General features: G+C 53.4%; 6 protein-coding genes and 2 non-coding genes across 8 annotated transcripts; 2 read left to right on the top strand and 6 right to left on the bottom strand.

Moving 5' to 3' along the window:
* Positions 1–2,293: 2,293 nt before the first annotated feature.
* Positions 2,294–3,551, top strand: BDP81DRAFT_466492 (PAP2 superfamily protein; the record flags this gene model as incomplete). Its single annotated transcript, XM_060594399.1, has 2 exons — positions 2,294–2,500; positions 2,577–3,551. The coding sequence occupies 2 exons, from the start codon at positions 2,294–2,296 to the stop codon at positions 3,549–3,551; spliced, it is 1,182 nt and encodes a 393-aa protein (XP_060437788.1).
* A 3,314-nt stretch (positions 3,552–6,865) lies between these two features.
* On the top strand, positions 6,866–7,536 carry BDP81DRAFT_293046 (pectate lyase; the record flags this gene model as incomplete). Its single annotated transcript, XM_060583082.1, has 2 exons — positions 6,866–7,053; positions 7,113–7,536. Coding segments are annotated over 2 exons (612 nt in total), but the record flags the coding sequence as incomplete, so codon positions are not given.
* Positions 7,537–8,935: 1,399 nt separating this feature from the next.
* On the bottom strand, positions 8,936–10,293 carry BDP81DRAFT_476777 (uncharacterized protein). Its single transcript, XM_060594794.1, has 2 exons — positions 9,717–10,293; positions 8,936–9,659 (listed from the first exon to the last, which is right to left on the bottom strand). Exons 1-2 carry the CDS (start codon positions 10,196–10,198, stop codon positions 9,143–9,145), a joined length of 999 nt encoding a protein of 332 aa, XP_060437786.1. The 5' UTR covers positions 10,199–10,293; the 3' UTR covers positions 8,936–9,142.
* Positions 10,294–12,649: 2,356 nt separating this feature from the next.
* Positions 12,650–13,995, bottom strand: BDP81DRAFT_442802 (NUDIX hydrolase domain-like protein). Its single transcript, XM_060591693.1, has 3 exons — positions 13,545–13,995; positions 13,190–13,395; positions 12,650–13,080 (listed from the first exon to the last, which is right to left on the bottom strand). Exons 1-3 carry the CDS (start codon positions 13,852–13,854, stop codon positions 12,784–12,786), a joined length of 813 nt encoding a protein of 270 aa, XP_060437785.1. The 5' UTR covers positions 13,855–13,995; the 3' UTR covers positions 12,650–12,783.
* Positions 13,996–14,443: 448 nt separating this feature from the next.
* Positions 14,444–14,515, bottom strand: BDP81DRAFT_t377. The gene has a single exon. It is a non-coding gene; the product is annotated as a tRNA-Ala (tRNA).
* Positions 14,516–14,521: 6 nt separating this feature from the next.
* Positions 14,522–14,627, bottom strand: BDP81DRAFT_t376. The gene has a single exon. It is a non-coding gene; the product is annotated as a tRNA-Val (tRNA).
* Positions 14,628–14,970: 343 nt separating this feature from the next.
* Positions 14,971–17,941, bottom strand: BDP81DRAFT_335846 (fungal-specific transcription factor domain-containing protein; the record flags this gene model as incomplete). Its single annotated transcript, XM_060585872.1, has 3 exons — positions 14,971–16,788; positions 16,848–17,213; positions 17,267–17,941. The coding sequence occupies 3 exons, from the start codon at positions 17,939–17,941 to the stop codon at positions 14,971–14,973; spliced, it is 2,859 nt and encodes a 952-aa protein (XP_060437784.1).
* Positions 17,942–19,719: 1,778 nt separating this feature from the next.
* On the bottom strand, positions 19,720–21,203 carry BDP81DRAFT_335903 (family 76 glycosyl hydrolase; the record flags this gene model as incomplete). Its single annotated transcript, XM_060585878.1, has 3 exons — positions 19,720–20,903; positions 20,953–21,057; positions 21,116–21,203. 3 exons carry the CDS (start codon positions 21,201–21,203, stop codon positions 19,720–19,722), a joined length of 1,377 nt encoding a protein of 458 aa, XP_060437783.1.
* Positions 21,204–22,960: the final 1,757 nt, after the last annotated feature.

The following is a 22,960-nucleotide window of genomic DNA, read 5'->3' as shown; positions in this document are numbered from 1 at the left end:
TGTACTGAAGCTACTTCGCAGTTGATGAGATAAACTCTTATCCCATTGACTGCTGCTTAACGTCAGCGGAGCCCTTGTGCGGGGTACAACCAATAAGGGCATACAGGCTCATCTGTATCAGCCAATAATTAGGCACGTTTTAAGGTACTTATATTGTCTATATATTTAGGTTATGCTAAAGGTACTAGCAATCTCGGTCGGTATATAATAATCTATTATAATCTAAGTAGCCTTTTCGAGTATACCTTTGTAGCTTTTTAAGGTTATTACTAGATATCTCGCCTAGAGCCTAGCGGGATCGTAATATTATTATATTACTATAATAGGAGTAACTAAGGCGAACAGGATGTTACGACCCAACATGCATGACCCAGAACAGGGCCTGCCCCGCAGGCTCGCGGCGGTTACAACGCACCATATATGCAGGAGACAAGGGACACTAGGCACCCTCTCACGGAACGGAAGAACTATGATACAAGTCACGTGATGATAAGATAAGATATAAGCGACCATGGTGGGGCCATGAGCGCTCATGCCAAGTAATGAGCGCTCACCCGATCAGAAGGACTGATCATTGACAAAGGATATGTTCAGGACCAGGACTTGTATATAGGATGGACTCGAGCCGGACTCTAGGATAGACTTCCCATAGCTCTTCAGCAATTAATTTCGTATCAGATCTTATGATCGCTTTCAGCTATCTTCCCTGAGAACCTCTTTGTTAAGACTACGATTGATCACCGAAGCCTTCCCTTACCTCACGACTTACAGACATAGCTTCCCTGAAGCTATCCCCGACCACGAATACTGTTACCAGTTCCGCAGCCTCGACTTCTGCAAACAAACCTCACTACGACTAGCTGGCCGTAACACTTCTCTAGCGTATAATTGGTAATATAGCCGACTTTAAGGTCTTTGGGAAGGAGCTTAATAAATATATAGCTCCGTATAGAGGTATCGGTAGCTATAGAGACATCGGAGGTATTAGAATCACTAGAAGATATCGCAATATTAGTTGAAATAATGGTTTTAGTAGTGATAGAAGTCAAAAAACCATAGGGGTAAATGATGTTTCGTCCTGTACCGATTGAAATGCGGGGTAAAAGCGGGTATTATTATTATGGGTCCGATTCCGCTGACGTTAAGCAGCAGTCAGTGGGATACTAGGTAGGCAGTCACAGACCTAAGGGGACATGGGGCGTAAGATCTGAACTTCTGAAGCGGAATACATCTCATTCTCCGACATTTGCCAGACTCTGCTATGCGTGCTGCTCAAACAATGGGAGGAGCACTTCGCCCCCTTCGAGACATCCTCTAATGGTGTCAAAGCCGAGTCTGAGAGGACACATCGCTAGGTAGAAGAATGCTGGAAGCCATTCACACAGGGATATCGCAAAAGGTATCGCGGCTCGAAATGCTCAAATCCGGCGCAAATGAGCTTTCAGCATTGCATAACTGCCTGTTTCTAGCGGCCTACATCAAATAGCACCCTCAAAGACCCTGGCGAAGGCATGAAGGCATTGTGGGAGTCGTGGCACTGAGTGAACGAACGTCGCATGCAGTTGTCGACCATGTTCCGTTCAATTCAAACTCCATCGTCTGCTAGCGCAATACAAGGAACACAACTCCAAACGCCTCATCTCCGTCCAGACGATACAATCTCATTCCAACACAAATCCATGGCATGCGCCTGGTTTTTTTCTTTTTTCTTGCTGTGGCTGGGCCAGGACATCATCAGCCAAGCCTTTTTGGCAGGCCTCGAGTGGCTTTGAATCTCCGACGGCTGCAGATGACCCCTGAACTTTAGGCGAGCACCAAGCTGCTGGCTGGCCCGTCGAGAGTTACACCATCGCACTCTGGGTGACGTCAAGAGGCACGGGGAACGGCTTGGCAGCGCGTCGTCGCGCCTGGATTCTCGACATCCTCTCGGCTCTCTCTTAGCGATGTGTGGTTTCTGTGCTCTCTGTGTGTGTTGTCTCTCTCTTACAGGTACTACGGAGTGCCTGTTTGTAGTGATGCAGCTGCCAAGAGATATGATGAAGATGGCGGTGATGGTGCGAAGGTGCGCTTGGCATATTACCTGACGATTTCGCTCTTCACAGCCCAAGTAACAAGCACTGCTTCCCTTTCTTTCTCATAATTATTTGGGTAGTCTGGAGAGAACATCATCGCAATATTGCCAATCATCAACTCGGTGGATCCGCCACCGTCCCTGCCTCATCCTCTAGATCTTCAGTAACACCTGGAAGTGCTCATCCTCAGACCTCCGCAGCAACATCGCCTGCTTCCTATGATGGCCCGCTTCAACCCTTTCGCACGTCGTCGGCAAGACACAGCAACCCTCCCAACACATGGCAAAAGTAGCCAGGACGCAAAGGTCAACAGTCGCTGGCGTGGACACGATTACAGCATGGCCCACCGGCCGCCCTTTATGCTCTGGCTCAAGGTGACATGGCTAGACATCCTCACCATGATCATCATGGGAGTCATTGCCCTAGTGGTACGCACCCTACCTCACAGCCAACCCTCGTCTTAGACGTATTACCTCTGCCATCCAACTAACACCACCTCTCCAGGTCTTCAGAGCCCACCCGCCAGCACACCGAACGTTCCCCGTCACCTTTGACAATGGCGAGGTCGTCTACCCCCAATTCGCATACCCGCACATCCCGCAATACATCCCCAGCCACGCCGCCACCGCCCTCGGCATCGGCGTGCCCATCCTCTCCATCCTCCTCTGCCAGATCAGGGTACGCTCCTTCTGGGACATCAACAACGGCATCATGGGCCTCCTCTACTCCGTCATCGGCTCCACCGTCTTCCAGGTCATGATCAAGTGGCTCATCGGCGGCCTGCGTCCCAACTTTCTCGAAGTCTGCCAACCCGACATCACCAAGGCCTCCCAGCCGGGCGGCAACGCCACGGGCCTCGACGGCACGGGCTACGGAGGCATCATGTGGACGTCGGATATCTGCACCAGGGAGATGGACGGCACCCTCTCCAACGCGATGGAATCCTTCCCCTCGGGGCATACCACTGCCATGTTCTCGGGCATGGTGTTTCTGTACCTCTACCTCAACGCCAAACTCAAGGTCTTTTCAAACCACCACACGCCCATGTGGAAGCTCGTCCTCACCTACGCTCCGATCCTCCTCGCCACCCTAGTCGGCGGTTCCCTGACGGTCGACCAGTCCCATAACTGGTACGACGTTCTAGCGGGCGCCATCGTCGGGACCGTGTTCGCCTTCTCGTCGTACAGGATGGTCTACGCTGCCGTCTGGGACTGGCGTTTCAACCATATTCCCCTCCATCGCAAGATGCCTCTGGAATTCAACCTCGAGGCTATTGGCGAAGGCGGCGCAGTAGCCACCCGTAAGGCAGGATGGGGTAAAACACGCGGAGAAAAGGGAGCTGGTCCCGACAGAATGGTTAGCAGGACAAGGTATACCACCGGCAGTAGGGATGCGCGAGGCGTCGGTGTTCCCCGTAAGGCGGTGGCATCTCACCACTGGAGAGGCGGCCGGCGTCCTTCTGGCGAGGACATGGTGTAGTCGGTCGCCGACTCGTTCCGCCGGGTGGGATTTTTGCTTGGTCCGAGGAGTTGCGAATGATACCCAAATTGCAGACAAGCATCGATCCGGTGGTCTCGATAGCAATATGAGAGATGGCGCCAGAGCAGACCCCGTCGCCTCAGATACCTGCGTGTTTGACTTGTCTACTTAGTACTCATAATCAATACTACACAACAAAGTTTTATTCAAAGCATCAACCAGTGACGGACCTCTCTTCCCAGTCATTAAACTCTGATCAGTTTCTCTTGGCTTGGCCAAGCTTCACAGACACGGCATAGGCTTTCGGGGCGCACGTTCATAACATGCCAATGGTATCATATCTAACCTGATACTAAAGACCACACTGGTCTGGGATCGTACATGCGGCGCGGTATGCTCGGAACCCGCAATGCTACCACTTCGATGCAAAGTCGGGCGCCCACGTGCTGCCGTGTCTTGATCTGATGTCAGTCGTTGTTGATGGGTCACCGTTCAGTCTGATGTTCTATGGAGTCCCTCGAGTTGCTCCACTTTCAGCACTGCCATGTGTCTTTGCATTCGTGGTGTGAGGTTTGCGGTTGCAGTTGCAAAGCTGCTGTTATCAAAGTTTAAAAATAGTTATAACTCTACCTCAAACAAGCCACCAGCCGCGGTTCTCTGGCTCAGAAACACAGCGGGAAACCGAAGGCCATTGCCCATTGGGAAGAGTCGTTCTAGTCTCGAACTTTCGCGGGAAGTATGAGAGAGTTACCGTGTGTATGTGAGTGTGTTGTCAGTTGTCAAATTACGGACATGAAGCCGTTATGGGGAACCGCTGGTGCGAGTTCGAACACGAAAGCGCAAGTGCACCGCTGTGCGATGGACCCTCGTCTCCCCTCGAATCAGTTGCACTTTATTTCGCCGTTTGTCTCGTTATTTTTCTCAGACTTGTGAGGTGGGAGTCTCGCACATAGTGAGCGGTTCTTTCGCGAGTCACCGTGGGCTTCTGCATGAGTCTGTGGTGTCTTGGCGCGCAAAGCGTTTCTTGGCGGCCTGAACTCTATCACAAAGACCAAGTCAGCGGTTTTTTTTTTGCTGGCTGCTGCCCATTCCGACTCACAGCCCACCATCGCCCCCCTGAGTTGCAGATCAGGTCCCAGAGAGTTAAGTCTTTCGGGGCGTGAATCAGAGTTTTGCTACTTTACACTACGTGATTGAACTCTAATAATGAGGCAAACAAACAACTCTTCGGGAAGACTCCGTGCTCTCGAATAAGGTGACAAACGATGTCGAACATGACCAGTATCGAACTTTCTATTGTCGTTAAAAATAGGCCTGGCTCGGCAACTCTTTAAGCCTCAAAATAAGGTCGCATTGAGCCCAGCGAGGCGGATACTAGAAGAGAGCCTCCCGCAAACCCCAGAGAGGGCTCCGCACAACCGAGACTCCGAACAAGAGAAGGATCAGTTCAACGACATCACGCAGTATAGTAAGGTAGGTAGTATGGAGCTCTGCCTCAATCTGGAGCAAACCCGGCAGATGTCGTCCCCGCACGGATAGCAACCGGGATCCGTAGACTAGTCGGCTCGCCCGACCTCTACCCCTTGACCGGATAGGAGTCAAGTAGATTGGATCGAGCAAATCCCACCACCTGTGAGAGGTCCCCGCCACGCCCTCCCCTCTTCTAGAAAGAACCTGTCAGCCTGTCAGGAACGACGAGTCTTCACCTGACATGAACCTTGGAGACGAGCAGCAAAAGCAGCAAAAGCATCGCAAAGAGGCCAAGACCATCCGGCCACCCAAAGGGCTACAAACTCAAAAATGCCCAGACCAGTAGCAAGTTTGACATATGATGTGTAATCAACCCGCCTCCGCCCTCCCACCTTGGCTTTATGTTAATCTTTCTTTTCACACCGTTGGAACTGTTGGATTATACTAGGTGATGGACTGAGTGCTAACCACGCAGGCGGGACGAACTCTATGATCATCTCCCGCTCGAGCTGCCATCCCGGACGGTCGAATCTATACCAGACGACTTATATTGCAGAGCTGTTCCTGAACGAGTTCCACTTTGACACTTTTTGCTAACACTGACCAGCTCGAGTTGCCCTGTGACTGTCACTTCATTCTCTTGTGCCTGCCGTTGAGAGATGCCGCCGCTCCATGTTCCCTCTGTGGCAATGAAGCTGTGACCCTCACGGATAGACTACCTCAAATGTCCGTCCCCTCCGTACATGCATAGAAGAAGACCGAGAGTACTGGCCCATCTCTCACAGCAGAGGCTGTTGTCTATTGCCGATCTCATCAATTTACACAAGATTGTGGAGAGGGCTCGGCGGTGATCGAAAATATCCAAACATCTTGGCTTGTATGTCTCGGTGGGCTACCGGTGAGGTTTCTCCATTCTAAACCACTTTGCAATGTACAGAGCACAGGGGCATGCTCTGATGCGATGAATAAGCAGCTTTGAATGTCTTTGACTATCCGGTACTAGTGAGCCTCAAGACAAGATATAAGACCACCTTCCTCATCGCCCTTTTGTGAGCAGATCTTCTCTCCACACCAGGCTTCTCATCCCCAAACAAACATTCTCTTCACTCCCCTCCTTCAAAAACCTTTCCCTACATACTCTCACTGTTTCATCTCGTTTGTATCTACTTTTGTTTCTTTCTCTCTCTCTCATTCAAAGTCTGGTACTATCAACAACATCAACCTCCCTCCCACCCAAAAACCACCTCCTTCACCGACGACCATCCATCAACATGGCGTCCCGGCTGGTCCTCTTCTCCCTTGCCGCGCTGGCTGCCGCGAACCCCATCAACCCAGATGGCTACGAGCGGCCGGCCCGCCGACACGTTGGGGGCGTAGGACACCTTGCCCGCGCCGTCATGGCGCCTCAGCAGCCTCGCGGCGCGCCTGTCGAAGGTCCCGCGAGAGTCGAAATCAGATACGCGAACCCGGGTGACAATGGAACTTGCGAGGATACCCCTGGCGTTGGGTCGAGCGCTGAGAAGGCAAAGGATAAGAAGAAGGACAAGAGCAAGGACAAGAGCAAGGATAAGAACAAGGACAAGAAGAAGGGCGGCAGCGGCTCCGGATCCGGATCTGGTTCTGGCTCTGGCTCTGGCTCAGGCTCGGGCTCGGGCTCTGGTTCAGGCTCTGGTGGCTCAGGATCCGGCAGCTCCGGCGGCGGCGGCAGCACCGGAGGCGGCAGCACAGCCAACAACGGCACTCTCCCCGGCGGTGGCGGCAGTTCGGGCGGCGGCAGCAGCGGCAGCGTCGTCAAGACCTTCCCCACACCTGCCGGCACCGAGAACCTCTCCGCGGTGCGGACCATCAGCGGCAGCTTCGACGGCGGCATGAAGATGTACGACCGCGTCCCCAGCACCTGCACGGGCAGCGAAGGCGGACAAAAGGACGCGGCCTTCATCCTGGAGGACGGCGCCACCCTCAGCAACGTCATTATTGGAGCCGGTGCCGGAGAGGGTATTCAGTGCCAGGGCAGCTGCAACCTCGTCAATGTGTAAGCCAACAGCGTTCCAACTCTTGATCCAATACCACATACTAACACGTGAGCAACAGCTGGTGGGACAAGGTCTGCGAAGACGGCGCCACCTTCCGCCAGACGGGCGGCACCTCCACGGTCAAGGGTGGCGGCGCCCGCGACGCCCCCGATAAGCTCTTCCAGCACAACGGCGGCGGTACGGTCGAGGTCTCTGACTTTTACGCAAAGAACGTCGGCCAGTTCTGGCGCTCGTGCGGTAACTGCAAGACGCAGACGGCGCGCACTGCGGTTTTCAACAACATCTACGTCGATGGCGGCAAGACGGTCGCTCACTACAACGGAAACCTCGGCGATAAGGTCACGATCAACGGCGCTTGCGTCTTGGGCGGTGCTACGGTGTGCAAGAACTCCAAGGGCGTCACTGGTGGTGGCGAGCCTGGCGATGCGGCTGATGATCCGACTATCTGCGTGCAGACTGATGTCAAGACATCTGGCTGCTAAAGGATTGGTTGGTTGTTGTTCATGGTGAAGAAAAATTCAGGGAGGCTGGGTTGACGTAGTCGCGAGGACTCCAATGTCTGTGTATCTGCTTCTTCTCTGTATATCACGCTTTTGGACTGGTCCTTTGGGATTCGGACTGGATGTCTCGGAGTCAAGGGTTCTGTTCGAGCTGTAAATACTTGTACAACTGCAGGATTTGCAGGTCAATCAAGCACATACCTCTTAAGGTTCTGGAATTTCTGGTGATGAACTTCTCACGAGGTGAATTCGAACGTTGGGTCTTCCTGCTCAGCTCAATTGCAAGAGCGGATCAAGTACTGTTAAGAGTTCTTGGATAGACTCCCGGTTCTGCGACATGACTAGACTTGACTGATATTTTTTCCTCTTTAAAGATACCCAGCAAGGTCCTGATGCCGGTATTGATGGTGACGGCGTTAGTAGATTTCTACAGCGAGCTTCCGAGTACCTATGCCCCTTCAGCTTTCCAGCCCCTTCTTGATCGTGTCAGCAAAAACGCTCAGGAAGATTAATATCATTCCGACGACATGCCTCTACCCTGAAATCCTGATTCACGAGCAAAGGCGTGCATCACAGTAAGTATCCGGCTGCGTTTAGCCGAGGAGCAAGATTCCTTCCTACTGGCACATACGTAAAGTAGGCATCACAAGTTAACGTTGCTGCCGGAAAACACTACTCGTTCCTGAGTACGGCACTAAAAGTCTGATACTTACATAGGGTCTAGCTAATAGAAGTTGATTCCGCTGCCTTGTGGTTCCAATGCTCACCATAACGGTTTGTCCCAAGGCCTATCCCAACCATACCTGCACGACGCGAATTCAGCACTTGGCTCTACACTGGCCCCTTGCTTTTCCTCGTCAACTATTCTGTTCTTCCAGTCGAAAGCTGCTTTGTCTCGTGTAGCCCTTGACCTCCACACACGTGTCTCTGCTTCACAAAACCCCGAGTCGTCAAACTCCATGTCGGCACTCCGCCTTTCTAGTACCCCGTAAAACTCGAATACGGCTGGGACTTGTCCGTTGAAGTTCTCGCTAGGCTCCCACCTTCCCTTGAGCTCTGGGGGGTTGATGAGACTACTTTGCACAGATACCCTGATCAACTCTGAGGTCACGAGCGCCACCGCTACTCGCGTTCTAGGGTTCTGTTGGAGCCACAACCAGTCGTTGACGTTGTCTTGAAAGGCAACTTCTGATACAGTAGCGAAAAATGGTCTGCTGAAGCCCTTTGCTGTTGTGGACCAATTCACAGGGACCGAGTCGATCTCGATTTCTCGGCAAGTGAAGTGGAGGGAAGCATGGCAATCTCGCCAGCCTTGTTTGTCGTGCTCTCTACTCATCGTGAAGTAGTTGTTTGAACTGCACTCCATGAAAGGGTCGGAGTAGGTCCTCAAGAATTCACATCATCTCGTGAGTGGTGAACAAACTTGAACATGACAATCGTAGTAATAAGATATGCAGACGTCAACGCTATCCCGAGGCGTCCCATCTCGTCTCATCCTCATCTCATTTCACTCATTCCACCTAGCTCACTCATCTCACTCCGCCCTCACTTCATTTACCCCCCACCTCACACTTCACTCACAACTCTCTCACGTCCTCACAAGCCACGCAGCCTCAATATTCGCCTTCGGATCCGGCGCCCCCTTGGCACTCTTCAACCAGCAATAATTCTCATCCGTCCCCTGCTTCCCCGCCGTAACCCACGCCACACCCACACACGGCCCATCAGCGCTCTGCGTCGTGACAGCGAGCGCCGCGCACAGGTTCATGCAGTCCTCCATCCTCGTCAGCGGGATGTGGCCCAGGTCGTTCATCGGATAATTATTGCCGCACTCACGCACGAAGCGCAGATTCGAGTTCGGCACCGTGTACGTCTTGTTTTCTGAGCTGAGGTCTGGGCAATTTGTCGTCGCTTCGCCCAGGATCGAGGAGGCTTGGCCTGGGAGCGGGATGTAGGCGAGTGAGGTTGAAGTGGAGGAAGCGGACGATGCTGTTACCGAGGCTGATGCTGAGAGCGCAGAGGCTCCAGAGGCCGATGCGGATGCGGATGCCGCTGACGATCCGCTTGAAGCGCACGCTGATGGTGACGAAGATTTCTCGAGTTTGCTGCTCAGGTGTCAGTCTCTTTTGCCTTTTCAAATTTGGATGGTTGTGTTCACTCACGCCTCGCACGTCTGCACATACGCCGCATGCGCCTGGGCAATCGTTCCCGCCGCAGCAGACGCGCCAATCGTCCCGAGAAAGAACACCAACGCGACAATAGCCACCCAAAACGTTGCCACTGGGATGCCCCATATCCTCTTGTTCTTCTTTGGCGGCATCCCCGCCTGGCTACCGCCGTAAGCCGTTCCGGCGGCCGTGGAGTGTGCGGGGTACTGGTGGCTTTCGTACCCGGTGTGCTGATCTTGGTATGGCGCGTATCCGCCCGGGGCCGGTGCCGGTACCGACTCAGGGGCGGCTCCCGGCGTAGGCTGGTAGTATTTCATGCCCGGTGAGGGCGAGGCCACCTCGAGGCCCGCATATTCGGCGGGCATCAGTCCTGTTTGGTATTTTACTTCGCGGTCCGAGTCTTGGGATGCTTGTCTGGAAGCGATGTTGCTGTTGTCCGGCGCGACCAGGTGTCTTTCCGGTGAACTTGATGGCATTGTTGATTCGAATTATGTGACAACGCCTCGCTGATGTCCAACCGCTAATCGACTCGATGGAAGGACGCTTCAGGAATATAGTACCGAACGAGAGGAACAAAGTCAAAGTGACCGTGACCAAATAACGAAAGGGCATGAACTCAAAAGGCAGAAATTCTAAGGGACCACATCGCGAGCCGGTTTGGAGTGGTGGCAGCCAAGATATACATTTACAACACCCAGAAGAGGAGTGCCAGCAGCAAGCAGATGATTTAAGGCCCGGCCCATCCTTCAGGACCTTCACCAACCTTCAAGAGCAGGGGAGACGCACAAGACAAGCGGTCCTACAAGGCTCCGTGATGAATGATCGACCTGTTGGGGAAAAGCAAGACCCAAGTCATGTTCCTCACCCTTGCCCGTCCCGCTACGAGCGGGCAGCATCGTTAACGCTCTTGGGCTTGATAATGGGGACTTTGGTTTTCTCTTTCCTCGACATGGGCGCTCCATCTCGAAAGACACTTCCCCAAAGGGAATAGCAGCATCGAAAGCCGCAAGTTATACGGAGAATGGGTGCCCCCATCATGCTCGTAGGCAACGGGATGGTGTCCAATGGACAAGGCCATGATCCTTGGCGCTGTTGCGTCCGCTAACCAGGGGGGTGCGTCAGGGCCACGAGAAGAGGATCTTGTGCCTGGTAGGTGGTAGGCAGCTCATTACGGCGGTCACATATCTCTGCCAGCGGCCGATGGCCGTGCACATGGGAGGTTGAGATGACAGGGCCGGCGAGATGCAAGTGAGATTTGAAACTCTGCCTCTCTCTCTGTCTCTCACTGACAGAGTCGCAGAGCTGAGCTGCCAATGGCACCCCACCACCAAGCCCTGCGTTTGGAGCGGCCTCATTAACTGATATTCTCAATAGACTCGTATCAGGGCTGCAGGACCGTCCCAGACTCGAGCAGGAAGATGTAACGGTAGCCGCCAAGCTCATGCTCTTCAGTTCTTTAGGGGGGGCCTTGGCCTGGTCTAAGCCACTGATCACTGTTGAATTGCCGCTTGAGGCACACGCTATAGACGGCCTTTTGGGCCCGGCTGCCAACGCAGTCTGCGCGGCAAACTGGTCAATCACAGCAGATTACAGAGTCTCATCGCCAGTTTCCAGGCCGAGTTGCTCGCGGCCAACGAGACCTACTTCGATCCAGTAGATCGGGAGCGTGTTGATGCTTGATACCAGTGCCATGGGAAGAGTGGTGCTCTTCGAATGCCAGCAACGAAGAATTTGTAATCAGGCAAGAAGACTCAGGATACAATCCCTCAAAAACCACGCGACAAACCTGAGCGATGGAAGGTGACCCCGGACCCCGTGTACACCCAAGCAACTCCCCCGTCTCACGGAGTTCACATCCGACACGCTTGAACAGATGTCGACATATACTTATTCTCTCCAGGCAACAGCCAACAACGCTAATACGAAGAAGCGTCTCCTCACTTCCCACTCAGAAGGCTCCTACGGCATGGAGTTGACGTAGTGTCGAAGATGGAGCCACCTGGAAGGCTTGAAGCAAATCCTCCAGGCAGAAGGATTTCAGCCCCGGCCCTCCGTAACAGCCAAATTTCGAATTGACAAATCTCGGCTGCAGCCTCCGTCAGAAGAGGGCAGGGGTCGGCCGCCTGTCGCCCATCCGTACTCCGTGGGGTCCGTATTTCCGGACGTCTTCGGGGCCAAAAGTCAACTCTAAAGAATAACTTTTTCTCTATTCTAAAAGTTTGGGGCTACGAATCGTAAATTCGGCGAGCGGTGTGCCGGGCTGTAGGTGAGTCTCTCGCTGCTTTGACCATTTCCACTGCGCGTCTACTCTGTCAGTCTTTGAACAAAGCCCCTGCTTTTCCTTTGAGCTAGATATTGCAAACCTGAGGGCGGCAACATCTTATGTCTGCATCGCCGCTGAATCCAGCAATCAATCCATCGCTCACTCAAGCAAACCAACAGGAGTTCAAACGTCATCGAGCCTTTCCGTCATTTCAGGGAACCAACCCAACACCCATTTCCAAAAGCTCTCGCCCGCAGTGGCCCAAGCCATCCCCGAATGCCACGCGCAACAGCGCAGAAAGGTGCTTGAAAAGGGACTTTGGTTCCCAATGGCCCGGCTCTGGACCAGCCTAACCGCCTTTCAACCATCCAAAGCTTGTATCTCGAAGCCGTAATTGCGTCTCCGCGCCCTTTTCTCGCCCCCCGGTGAGATCTACAAAGACTATTCCGTACAAGGTTTTTAATGACTTAACGTAACATCATCATCCCGACCGCGGGACCGCGGATACAAGTTCTTGTGGGTATTTTGGTGAGTGCGAGAGGTCCGAAGGAGCAAATCATGCATGACACCGCGGAGCCAGACCCGGCTCTGTTGCGCCTTTTGTTGCTGGCTTTTGCAGACTCAATGCCAATTTGCGCGATCATAATTTTTTTTTTAAGAAATACTGGTATTTTCTATATTCTTTTCTTTTTTCACCAACGATATGAATGCAGTGCTTCAATGACGTCAAAACAACCTCCCAACGTCCTAGACCTCGAGAGCTCCCCGCCCTCATGTTTAATGTAGATTCTAGACGCTCTACTGCGCAGTGTCTGCCTCCTCTCCTCTCCTCTGCTCATCAAGCTTAGTCTGCTCATTGAGCTTGGCCTGTTCGTTAAGCTTAGTCTGCTCATCGAGCTTGACCTGCTCAGCTAGCCTGACGGCCGTCTCGTAGGCCTCGGCACGCTCTTCAAGTATCTCAAGAACCTTGTTTGCACCACCCTGATGTTCCACAAGATGCTTCACCGGCAAAAACGCCTCACCCCGGTGGACGGAATCCCTCAGGTCCTGCGCCGACATCCACGCCCATCCTTCACACTTATACTCCTCCATCAACTATTTCAATCTAGAGTCAGTCACGCTATTTCTCCACCTCGCCTCAAGCCTCGCTCACACACAATCGAGGAAGCAAAAGGGCAGGGCTGCGGGGGGCTCTTTTACTCACCTTGGGCTCCTGACTCTCATCGATCATTTTGCACCACACGTGAACCGTAGTATACTGCCTCCCCTCCTTCTCGAAGATATCCTCCGTTATAGGCCCGTACTCGATGGCTTTGATATCAAGATCGGTCTCCTCTTTGATTTCTCGCACCGCGCACTCGAAGTGGAGCTCGCCCTTTTCTTGGTGGCCTCCTGGCATCTGTAGCATGCCTATTCATTCACGAATCAGTCAGCTTGCGCAAGGCAGCGGTTGCCAAAGTCCCTCGGACGGCAGAAAGTAGGAGGGAAAATGGAAACGTTTGGAGGAGCCGCCATCACTATGTCTTCTAGTGATGGGAGCTGTGGGTTTCAAATCTTACCGCTACCGTGACTGCCCATGCGCTTCCCGACGATAACCTTGCCATTTCGCTCGATGATGGCTGTGACGCCTACGCGGGGGAATTGGTGTTTGGGGTCATTCAAAGTTGGGGTCGCCATGTTTGTACTAGGTACGACCTTTGGGGGCAGTAAAGGAATTGAAAAAGAAATTTTTGTTAAGACCGGTGGACTTGCGGCACTAAGCTTCAGAGGTTCTCGAAGGATGAGAGATGATGATTTTTTGATTGCAAGTGTCGTGGTGATTGATGAAGCAGTCTGAGTCGAACTGATGAGGAATAGGTGGTTGCTCATTGGAGGCCAGATTGACTCATCCCTATTTCCCAGTCCCAGCTCTCCATTCACTTGCTTCGACCGTTGTTTGCTCGGAACCTATTCAGAGCATTCAGCGTAGCGAGTTTATTCACTTTTTCTTTGTTGGACAGAGGACTTGTTTACGCGGCGCAATCCGTTGGGCCATCCGTTGGGCCAGTTTACACAGGGAAAAGTCGTTTGGTAAGTGCAAACATTGTATTGATCATTTTCCATGTGGGGGGGTCCGCGGCAATCAGCCCCTCCATCAATCAGCCTTTCGGTGTCCAGTGGCACCAAATTAGTACGCATCGTAGTACTTCGCCTCGACGCTGACAGAATAAGGTACACTTCTCAATTTGTAACGACAAATCATGTTTCTATCCGATTTCAATGTAGAAAAGGAAAATCATTCACCAATTTTGAACTTATAACAGAGGCCGCCCTGGGCATGTATCATTGTTCTACGTAAAGCGGCCCTCCAAAGATCGACACAGCGCTCCGCATCACCACCAAAGACCACCCACCACAACCTCAAAACATGAACCACATCATCACCGCCACCAACCAGGCCTCAATTTCTCAAAAAGAATGGACGATCTGGGAATCGAACCCAGGACCTACCGCATGCTAAGCGGTCATTATACCACTAAACCAATCGCCCATACGATGATCTAGCCCGGACTTGAACCGGAGACCTTCAGTGTGGCAGTGACGAGAGAAGTGAGGCTCTCGAGCTGTTAGACTGACGTGATAACCAACTACACCACCAGACCAGCTGTTGTTGAAGATTGTGTAGGGAAATCCCGCTTTTAGGGCAAGGGCGTGGAGATGGTGGTGGTGGTTAGGTCGGCGTCGAGTGGATGCCGGTGGATGTGGTTGAGGCTGAAGAGCACATCACGCTATGAAGGGCCGCGAGCGCATGAGGCCTGGGGTCGGCTTTCATCAATCAAAGGTCATACTCTGCGTGAGACCAAGTGTGTAAAGTATATCATCATTCATTACATCTGCTTCCGTAGGGTATCATTACAAAGCTCTCCATGAGCCTTCGTCTGAGAGGAGACATCCAAAAACCACAACCAAAGTCAACCATGCACATGCCACACACATTATACATCTTTACCACGCTCCCTTCTGGGGCATGTTATCCGGGTCCAGTTCGAACCCCTTGATGCTCTCCTGCCAATTCTGCCAGTTAAAGTCATCCAAGTTATCCAAGTTATCCATGTTGACGTCCATGGAGTCAACAGGCACATTATTGATGGACGTGAACGGGTCAGACCACAGCCATGGAGGCTGGTTATCCCCCAGAGACGACGCTACCGTAGGTTGGGACTGCATCGCGATGGCCTGCTGCTTTAGTCGCTGATCGTCATCGAGAACCTGTCCGGTGGATATTGCGGGTGACGGCACAGCCGAGGACATCATGGACTGCGACGCTTGCGGCTGCGAGGCGCTGGGCGGGAAGAGTGTGTTATTCGGGTCGGCTGCCATGGACTCCGCCGTCGGGTAGATATACTCCCAGATGTGGTTGGGATTGAACCCGCGCGCCATCATCACCGTGTCGATGAACTCGGGCTCCCTCTGTTGCGGTGCGGACGTCGGGGCCTGGACTGTCGGATTCGCAGGCTGGGAAACCGGACCTCGGGGCGCCGCGCTCTGCTTCTGCTGTACGGGTTGATTTTGCGGTACGTTGTTTGCCGGCGGTGGTAGCGGGCTGGAGCCGCCATCCGTCCGTACCAGATTCCGCCACCGCGTGCGGATCTGCAAGTGCTTGATTTCCATTCCGGGCACCGGTCCAAGTCTGGCCGGGATGGGATTCATACGATCGTCCACATCCAGTTGGCGTGCCGCATCCGGGTCGGCTCTGAGACGGACGATCTCAGCCTCGCGATGCTTCGTGGCCTTTGCGCTTAGCTTCCGCAACGGGACCCATACAGCCATATGATCTGCCATCCTCGATATTTCAGACGGGTCCCTATCGAATCGCATCGTGTTGTTGACGGCCTCCCACCCTCGCTCCGAGGTCGCTGACCACGGCCGACGTCCGCCTTCCATCAGGATGTATGCAATCGCATGCCACTGTCGATAGGTCTGGAAGAGCCACCGCCATTGCTTACAACGGGGATCTGTGTTTAGGATGTAGTTGTATTCAACGATTTCAATGGCCGAGATGAAGAGCCTGTCGCGGATCTCGTTGGACAGTTCGTGGCCGTTGCCGGGGAACAGCATCGGCTGATAGATGACAAGACTCATCTTCGCCATGATAACACGGGCGATCATGGCCGCCATCCAAAAGAGGGGATCGTCGTCGGTGAAGCAATGCTTAAGGAACTTCTCCTCAACTCGGTCGTACACTTCGATCAGCATGCGCTCGCGCTCTTCGAGACTTGACGCGGCGTCCTTTGGACAGACACCAGCCATGGCCGACCCCACAGTGTGTAACCGCCGTGACAACGCGCAGATTTCGTATCTCACCAGCGATACGGCGCAGTCTGTCTTGCCCAGCCGCGATTTCGGAACCTCCGTCATTCCCGGCTCAATGTCTGAATCGTTCAAATTAGAGGGCAGTTCGGTGTCGAACGATCGGTCGATGATGGTGAGATCGCTGCCAAGCTCTTCTGCAGAGCGAAGGTCAAGAGTGCAGATAGCCCACCACAAGCGGCGCCTCATTTCGATCTCGAAGGGAGGAAGGTTAAAGTTCGTTCCATCGCGGTGAATGCCCAATCCTTGCGCGATGCGGATCGCCAATCCAGTCAGCGTCCAGCAGAATCGAGTGTCGTCCTCCCTGCGGACCAGCGTGAGAAACATGACAAAGGCCTGGAGGACCACCATGTCGGAGGTGTTGAGGAAGTTTGCCTTGGCGAGTGCCTGCTCGAGAGCGAAGCGATACTGCGAGAGCATCTCTTCCTTCTTTGATCCAAAGTTTTTCTCCACCTGTGTGCACTGGTTAGTCACGGCCAATTGCATCGGGCCTGGAGATGACACGAACTTACCTCTTCATCTTCCATGGACGTAATCGCTGCGTAGTAGATGGAAAACAGCAGCGCTTCGTTACCAGCGGTCAGCTCGTCGATATTGCGTCGCATGTCGCGGATGAGCTTCTCCATCGTCGGGATGTGCAAGATCTTGAGCAATGGTTCCACATTCTCCTGGTAAACCTGCCACATGAAGGGTATCTGAGATGGCAAGGGATGCAGCTTGCGCAAGTCAACATCGGAAGACCGATATCCTAGGATAAAGGCATGGTGGTCCGTCGCAGCGTCGGTGTCCTGTATTGGGGAGTGGTCTGGCGTGTCCTCGACATCTGAATCATCGGTATCTTGATCCAACGCATGCGTCTCTTCTCGAAGCTCGTCAAGCTATGGCATCCTTGTCAGCACCTGGGGAGCAAAATATGACTTGGGTGACTCACTTCGTCATTGAGCTTGGACCAAAATGCGCTGCTCACGTATCTGCTCGTCTTGCCCTTGTCGTGAAGCACAAGTCGGCCAAACGACCTGCTTATGCCCGCTTGCCTCTCTACAGGCCTCTTGGGTTCTGGGTCCGTCTCCATCCTGTTTGGCGTCACAGCCTCCTTGAAAGCACTCATGACAGCAGCGCCGCTCGCAGTGCTGCCGGCGCGTTCGCAGCTTAGGTCGTTGCCAAACGCCTCGGGCGAGTTCCCTGTGCTAGAGTTCTGGCGGCCGCTATTGCTCCCTGTGCCGCTCTCGACCTCAATCTGGCCGCTGAGCTCCTCCACGATGCCCTCTAATTTGCGCAGGCGCTTCATGAGCTCAACTTCGCGCTCGCTCGAGTTCTTGGGCGGCGCATTCGGATCTTTGGGTCTGGGGCGGCGAGGGGCGCGGCCGGGGGCCGGGTAGATGCACTGGATGACTGCACGACGGCAGTTGCTGCACGGCATTTGCTTGTCGCAGCGGACCTTTCGACGGCGGCAGGTGACGCAGCTTCGGGGATTCAGGGCTGGCTGGCCGGAGGCCGTCATGGCCACAGGTTGATCGGGAGGTATAGAGGTCGCGCCATGGCGGCTGAGGGCAGGGAAGTCGTGTATAGTCGGGGAGTTTGGCGAATGGTGGGGGTTGGCATTCATGGCGTTAGCTGGTGTCGTGGGGTTCGACTGCTGACTTGTCGGCGAAAAGTTGTCCATGGCGTCGTCTGTTCGTCGGCCGTCCGTCGATTGTCTCGGGACGCAGACGTTGTAGAGAAAGTTGTTCGTTTGCAGTGGCGGTTGTAGTCGGAGTAGACAGGCTCACGAAGGTTTGGATTGGGGTTTGAGGGATAGGATTCGACAGAGTGCGGCGGTGGTGACACACACAGTTTGGCGACCAGAGCTGAGAAGGCTGACAAATGGCGGGGGATCGATCCCGCAACTCTTGGCTCCAGCTTTGCCCACCCAGAGACCTGCGGCGTGGCACAAGATTCGAGCCTAGAGCATGTCAGAATCACAGCAGCCTATCCGAAAAGGCGGTAAGCTGTGAGATTGCTTCCTTGGTGTTTGGTCGTTTGGCGTTGGAAGTTGTCGTTCGGAGACTCTTGGATGTTTGTTGGGATTGGTGGGTTGGCTTTGACAAGACAGGCGACCGAAAGGCGCAGCAGCAGCCGTAACAGCAGCAGCAAGGTAAGGTAAGGTAAGGGTAAAGGTAGGTGGGGGTGGGAAGATGGACGGAAGCCAACTTCGGTGCGCACGAATGCCAGTCACCTTCTGTGCGCGGGGATAGTGTAGAACGAAGTGGGAGGGAAAAAAAGCATGGGATCGTGGAACTGGAACAGGGGGGGAGGGGACCGGTCGAGGTCGGAGCTTAGACCGGCAAGCCGGTGGGTGGGGCGGGGCGCCTGCATCGGCCGCGGCCAGCAATGCGACGCTTCCCATTGGCTCTGCTCACCTCGGAAGTGGCCGTGATCAGCTCACCGAAAGACCCCGACGCAAATAACAGACCGGTCCCACGTGAGGTTCGGTGAGGGACCAGTGAAAGCCAGTACCTCCGAGCTTCTCGGCAGAGATCATCTTGTTTACTCGGCGTTACGTTGACACTCGGTATTTGTGGCCACTTTTTTTCACTTGATGTGAATAGTTACAACCAGCTTACGCACGACATCATCGACTACTGGACATAGGTAGGTCGAGTATGGAACACGATCTGGCTTGGGCTCACATGGGTTGGGACGATGAGCACTCGCCGGCGGTCGGTGCACACCAGCCCCGATATCTCCGAGAACGGCGCCCAAGAGTCTCAACTCCCAAGACTCCAACCCAAGCTTTGCAACGGTCTGTGTAAGTCTGCCCATGACGCACAGCGGCAACTCGCGTTGGTGACCGCTTTTCGAAAGACTAATCCTTCAACTGCAGTCAATCAGCCGAACCGTCTTACCATTGCGCAATGGTAAGCTACTCCCCAGTAACTTCTCAGTTAAACAGACACGTTTCCTCCATGTGCTGCTCTCTACACGCTTCCCTAAAGAAAAGGCTTGTTCGGACGTATGCATGGCATGTAAGATTTGATAAAGCACACATGTTCTAGCTACTGTAACATCGATCTTAATTTCGTTTCGCATCATTGCAGATCTCTCAAGAAACCCACGAAGCTGAACATACTTGGCCTGGGTGGCCTTGTCCAATGCATCTGTCTTCCCCGCTTCCGGAGGGGGAACCAGAGGCGAAACACATGCCAGAAAAGCAGTTGACACTGGCAGGATATGCCGAGTATGCATAGTAAACTTTCATATTTCCGCTTCAGAATGCTTGGCACCAAGCAAGCCAGGTCGTTCATATGTGTCGGTGCTTCACCGAACGGTTCACCCCGGTGTGGCTTCGCTTTCGCATTTGTTCAAAGATATCAAAACTCGCTGAATAGCTAACACAAGCTCCTCCTACATGATGAGGAAAGCACTACCGGCGACAACACTGGCCGAAACCATTATCGTCAAGATGGCCGCACCAGCCTTGTCCGCCGTGGTGATCGCCTTGAGGGAATTTGACGACCCCGACCCATCGTCCGTCTTTCCTCCGTTCACATCACCCGTCGAGTTTCCTCCCGTGTTCGCAGTGACAGGCGCCTCAGCCGACCCGACCAGGTTATACATAACCACCTGCAACGAAGTCATCTGCGGTCCCACGCCCACTATCCCATCAAACGTGTCATTCAGCCACGAGAATCCGCACGCCGTTCCCGCGTGGCCCTTGAACCCCGAAGCAGGAGACCCCGAACAGGTCGCCGCCGCCTTCTTCCCGCTCGACAGCAGCAGCGCCGTGATGGTGTCCGCGGTGTGCGCGGCAACTTGCGACGTGGCGGCCAGCCAGCGCGCCAGGTAGCCCTTGAAGCTCTGCGCGTCTTGGCTGCACTGCGCCGTCGGTTCGCAGTAGGCCTCGTAGATGATGTCGTTTTGGACAAATGCCGTCTGCACGTCCGTGAGCATGCCGTCGAGCCGGGTCTTCCACGTATCGCTCTCTGTGATATTGTACATCACCGCCGCGCCGTAGAGGAATATGCCGGCGTTGTAAGACCACTTCGTGCTGTCCGTGGAGCTGGGGCATTTTCCCTCAAAGTGAATGCCGTCGAGTACTTCGTGATCGGATGTGAGCAGCCCGACGTCCGTCTGCCATGTCCAGACCTTCTCTGCCCAGTCGGAGTATGTCGTGTTCCCCGTGTACCGGGCCAGGCGCGCAGCCACGTTGAAGAAGCACCCGTTCGAGATGGAGTTTTTGTAGTCGAAACCGGCGTTCCATGTAAAGATTTGCCATCGCACACCGCCGGCGCAGTTATCCGTGTCCCATCGGCTGATGTACTCGTTAAAGACTGCTTGGACCAGGGCGAGCCACTGTGGTGAGCCTTCTGGCGGGTTCGGGTAGTTGTGTTCGGCGGCGGACATGGCGGCCATTGCCCAGAACCCCTGGTCATCGTTTCCTTCTGTGAGAGTTTGGTTTTGGGGCATGTAATCGTTGTCGTCGCCCACTTGGTGAAGCATAGCTTGTGTGGTGATTGTGTTGTAAGAGTCGTCGCCCGTGAGCCACCAGTAGTCTATCAACGTGCCGAACATGGCACCGGCCTCCCACCCTTGAGTTCGTCAACACAGGCTGCAGACCATGTCGAGTACTTGACTTACAGTAATAGGGATCTGGTAAGTTTCCAGGGGTATCGCCGGTATTGTTGCCAGTGTAGTATTTTACTAGTCCGTATGCGATTGTGCCAGCGGCACTCTTTATTGAGCCTGATGTTCCATCCCGTTAGCCAAGGCAAGATAACTCGGTAACTGCAAGAGACCCTACTTTCATCTGTCCATGTGACATCGATGGCACTGACGCTCGCCAAATTCAACCCCACGGCCAAAGCCGGTAGTCCTAATGTTGGCCTCATCTCGAGTTGTTCAGCTAGTAGCCTGGTAGACGATATAAACGAGCGACAAGAGGACCGAATCGCAACGCCGAGCTATTGGCAAAAGCTTGGCATCAAACAATAATAACGACAGTGACAACGGCAACGACGTAGACATAAACGAAGCCGGAGCCGAAGGGGGCCGCCAAGCTAGGGCGGCAGAGCCTTCGAGCTTAAAGGGCATTCCATCAAAAGGGCTGTGCAAAAACGCGGGTCCATTTTCAATTTTCCCTCTCTCCACAGCTGACGTCTGTAGCTGACGCGCATGTAACCACGTAACCCACTGGCATGATCTCGGGATCCATCTTATTAAGACGATTTCGGCGGTTTCGCACTAACGCTCTAGTTATTCATTTGTTTGGTTCTAGATGCGCTGTTTCTCTAGCGTCAGAGTTCCAAGTATGGGTTGGTTGAGACTGAAACATACATGTAGAGAAATTTGAAGCCGCGAACTCCGGGCTGCCGCAATTGTGCATACGACGCTCACCGGGGTCTGGGGGGAGACTGCCGTGACTGGCGGCTCTAGAGAGAGACGAACCGTAAGGTCCCGGTCGGCTTTCCGTCTTAGCGTGCTGCGGGTGGTGGGGTGATCTTCGTTCGCGATGACGATCCACCCCTATCCAAACTCGAGTTGGTTCCCTCTCCTTTTCGGTCCTTAGCGGGAACGAATTGTGGAAAAGTTGTGGGGGGCTGGTGGACTTACGCGTCTCAGGATGCGATAGGGACTGGCACAACTGGAAAGGAAAAGGGGTGCGAAATCGCCGGTGGTGAACTGAAACAAGGAATAATAAGCCTGTCAACCTGTCTGTGTGTCTATTCCGGGCTGAGCTCTCCTGAACATATTTGGGTCGATGGATTTCCCATGAAAATCATCATTCCTTTGCTTTTGCTTGATCAGGTAATCAAGACTTGCAAAGTTGCATCGTCGCACTACCCAATTCTCAAAAGGCGATTGGGAACTCAAATCCCGAAGGAAAATAATATTAACTTTGCTCTTTTTGCTTCCGAACACCTTGTTTTCACTTTTGCTAAGCCACTTCCTTCCAAAAAAAAAATAAAAAAAAATTGAAAAGGGGAACAACAACGCCGAGAATCTACGAAAAATAGTCCTTGTCTGTCGAAGGCTACATGCATCCCATGGCTCGACATTTGAGTCACTTCAACTGCAAACCGATCGAAATTATTCAATCACTCCTAGTTGAGGTCAAGGAAGTTTTCACCGCCAGTTTAGCTAGGCCCTTGGCCACAACGCGGTTATACCAAGTATTCTGGACACCAGCGTTGCCATACTCGGGAGCTTTGAGATTGAAAAGTGCAGCAAAGGATAGAGACACGAAAGTCATAACTAGGACGTCGAACTTCGTTGCGAAGAAAGTGATGTGGCAACACTCGAATTCGGCCCGTGGAGTTGAGCTGATGACTTGAATGATCTCTGCACTCAGCGTGAGGTATTACCTTAGGTATCATGAAAACAAGGGGTATTGCGCTCATTATTCCACCTATTCGCCTATGAATAATTTTGAGATCCAGTAGAACTAGAAAAGACTGAAGACGGATGCACTGACGCCATCTAGTTGCTGACGGGATACATCGACACTTATCTACCCCGCCCGATGATTCACAATAAGGTCGAGGAGGTTCCTGATAGCTACTGTTTACGGCGAATTTCCAACTTTCCAAGAGTTGTACAGCATCAGTTTAGACAAGCAGCAACTTCTGTGGCAGCATAGTAGACTGCA

The sequence above is a fragment of the Colletotrichum phormii genome (genome assembly GCF_030913505.1).
Source record: "Colletotrichum phormii strain CBS 102054 chromosome Unknown BDP81scaffold_43, whole genome shotgun sequence".
Taxonomy (NCBI): domain Eukaryota; kingdom Fungi; phylum Ascomycota; class Sordariomycetes; order Glomerellales; family Glomerellaceae; genus Colletotrichum; species Colletotrichum phormii.
This window is presented reverse-complemented; position numbering and strand designations above follow the sequence as displayed.

Excerpts from the sequence above, each read along its gene's own strand:
- BDP81DRAFT_476777 (XM_060594794.1), bottom strand. The coding sequence starts at position 10,198 with ATGCCATCAAGTTCACCGGAAAGACACCTGGTCGCGCCGGACAACAGC. Across the intron at positions 9,660-9,716 it reads TATGTGCAGACGTGCGAGGC|CAAACTCGAGAAATCTTCGT; the intron begins GTGAGTGAACAC and ends ACACCTGAGCAG.
- BDP81DRAFT_442802 (XM_060591693.1), bottom strand. The coding sequence starts at position 13,854 with ATGAGCAACCACCTATTCCTCATCAGTTCGACTCAGACTGCTTCATCA. Across the intron at positions 13,396-13,544 it reads CATGGGCAGTCACGGTAGCG|GCATGCTACAGATGCCAGGA; the intron begins GTAAGATTTGAA and ends GTGAATGAATAG. Across the intron at positions 13,081-13,189 it reads ATGAGAGTCAGGAGCCCAAG|TTGATGGAGGAGTATAAGTG; the intron begins GTGAGTAAAAGA and ends AGATTGAAATAG.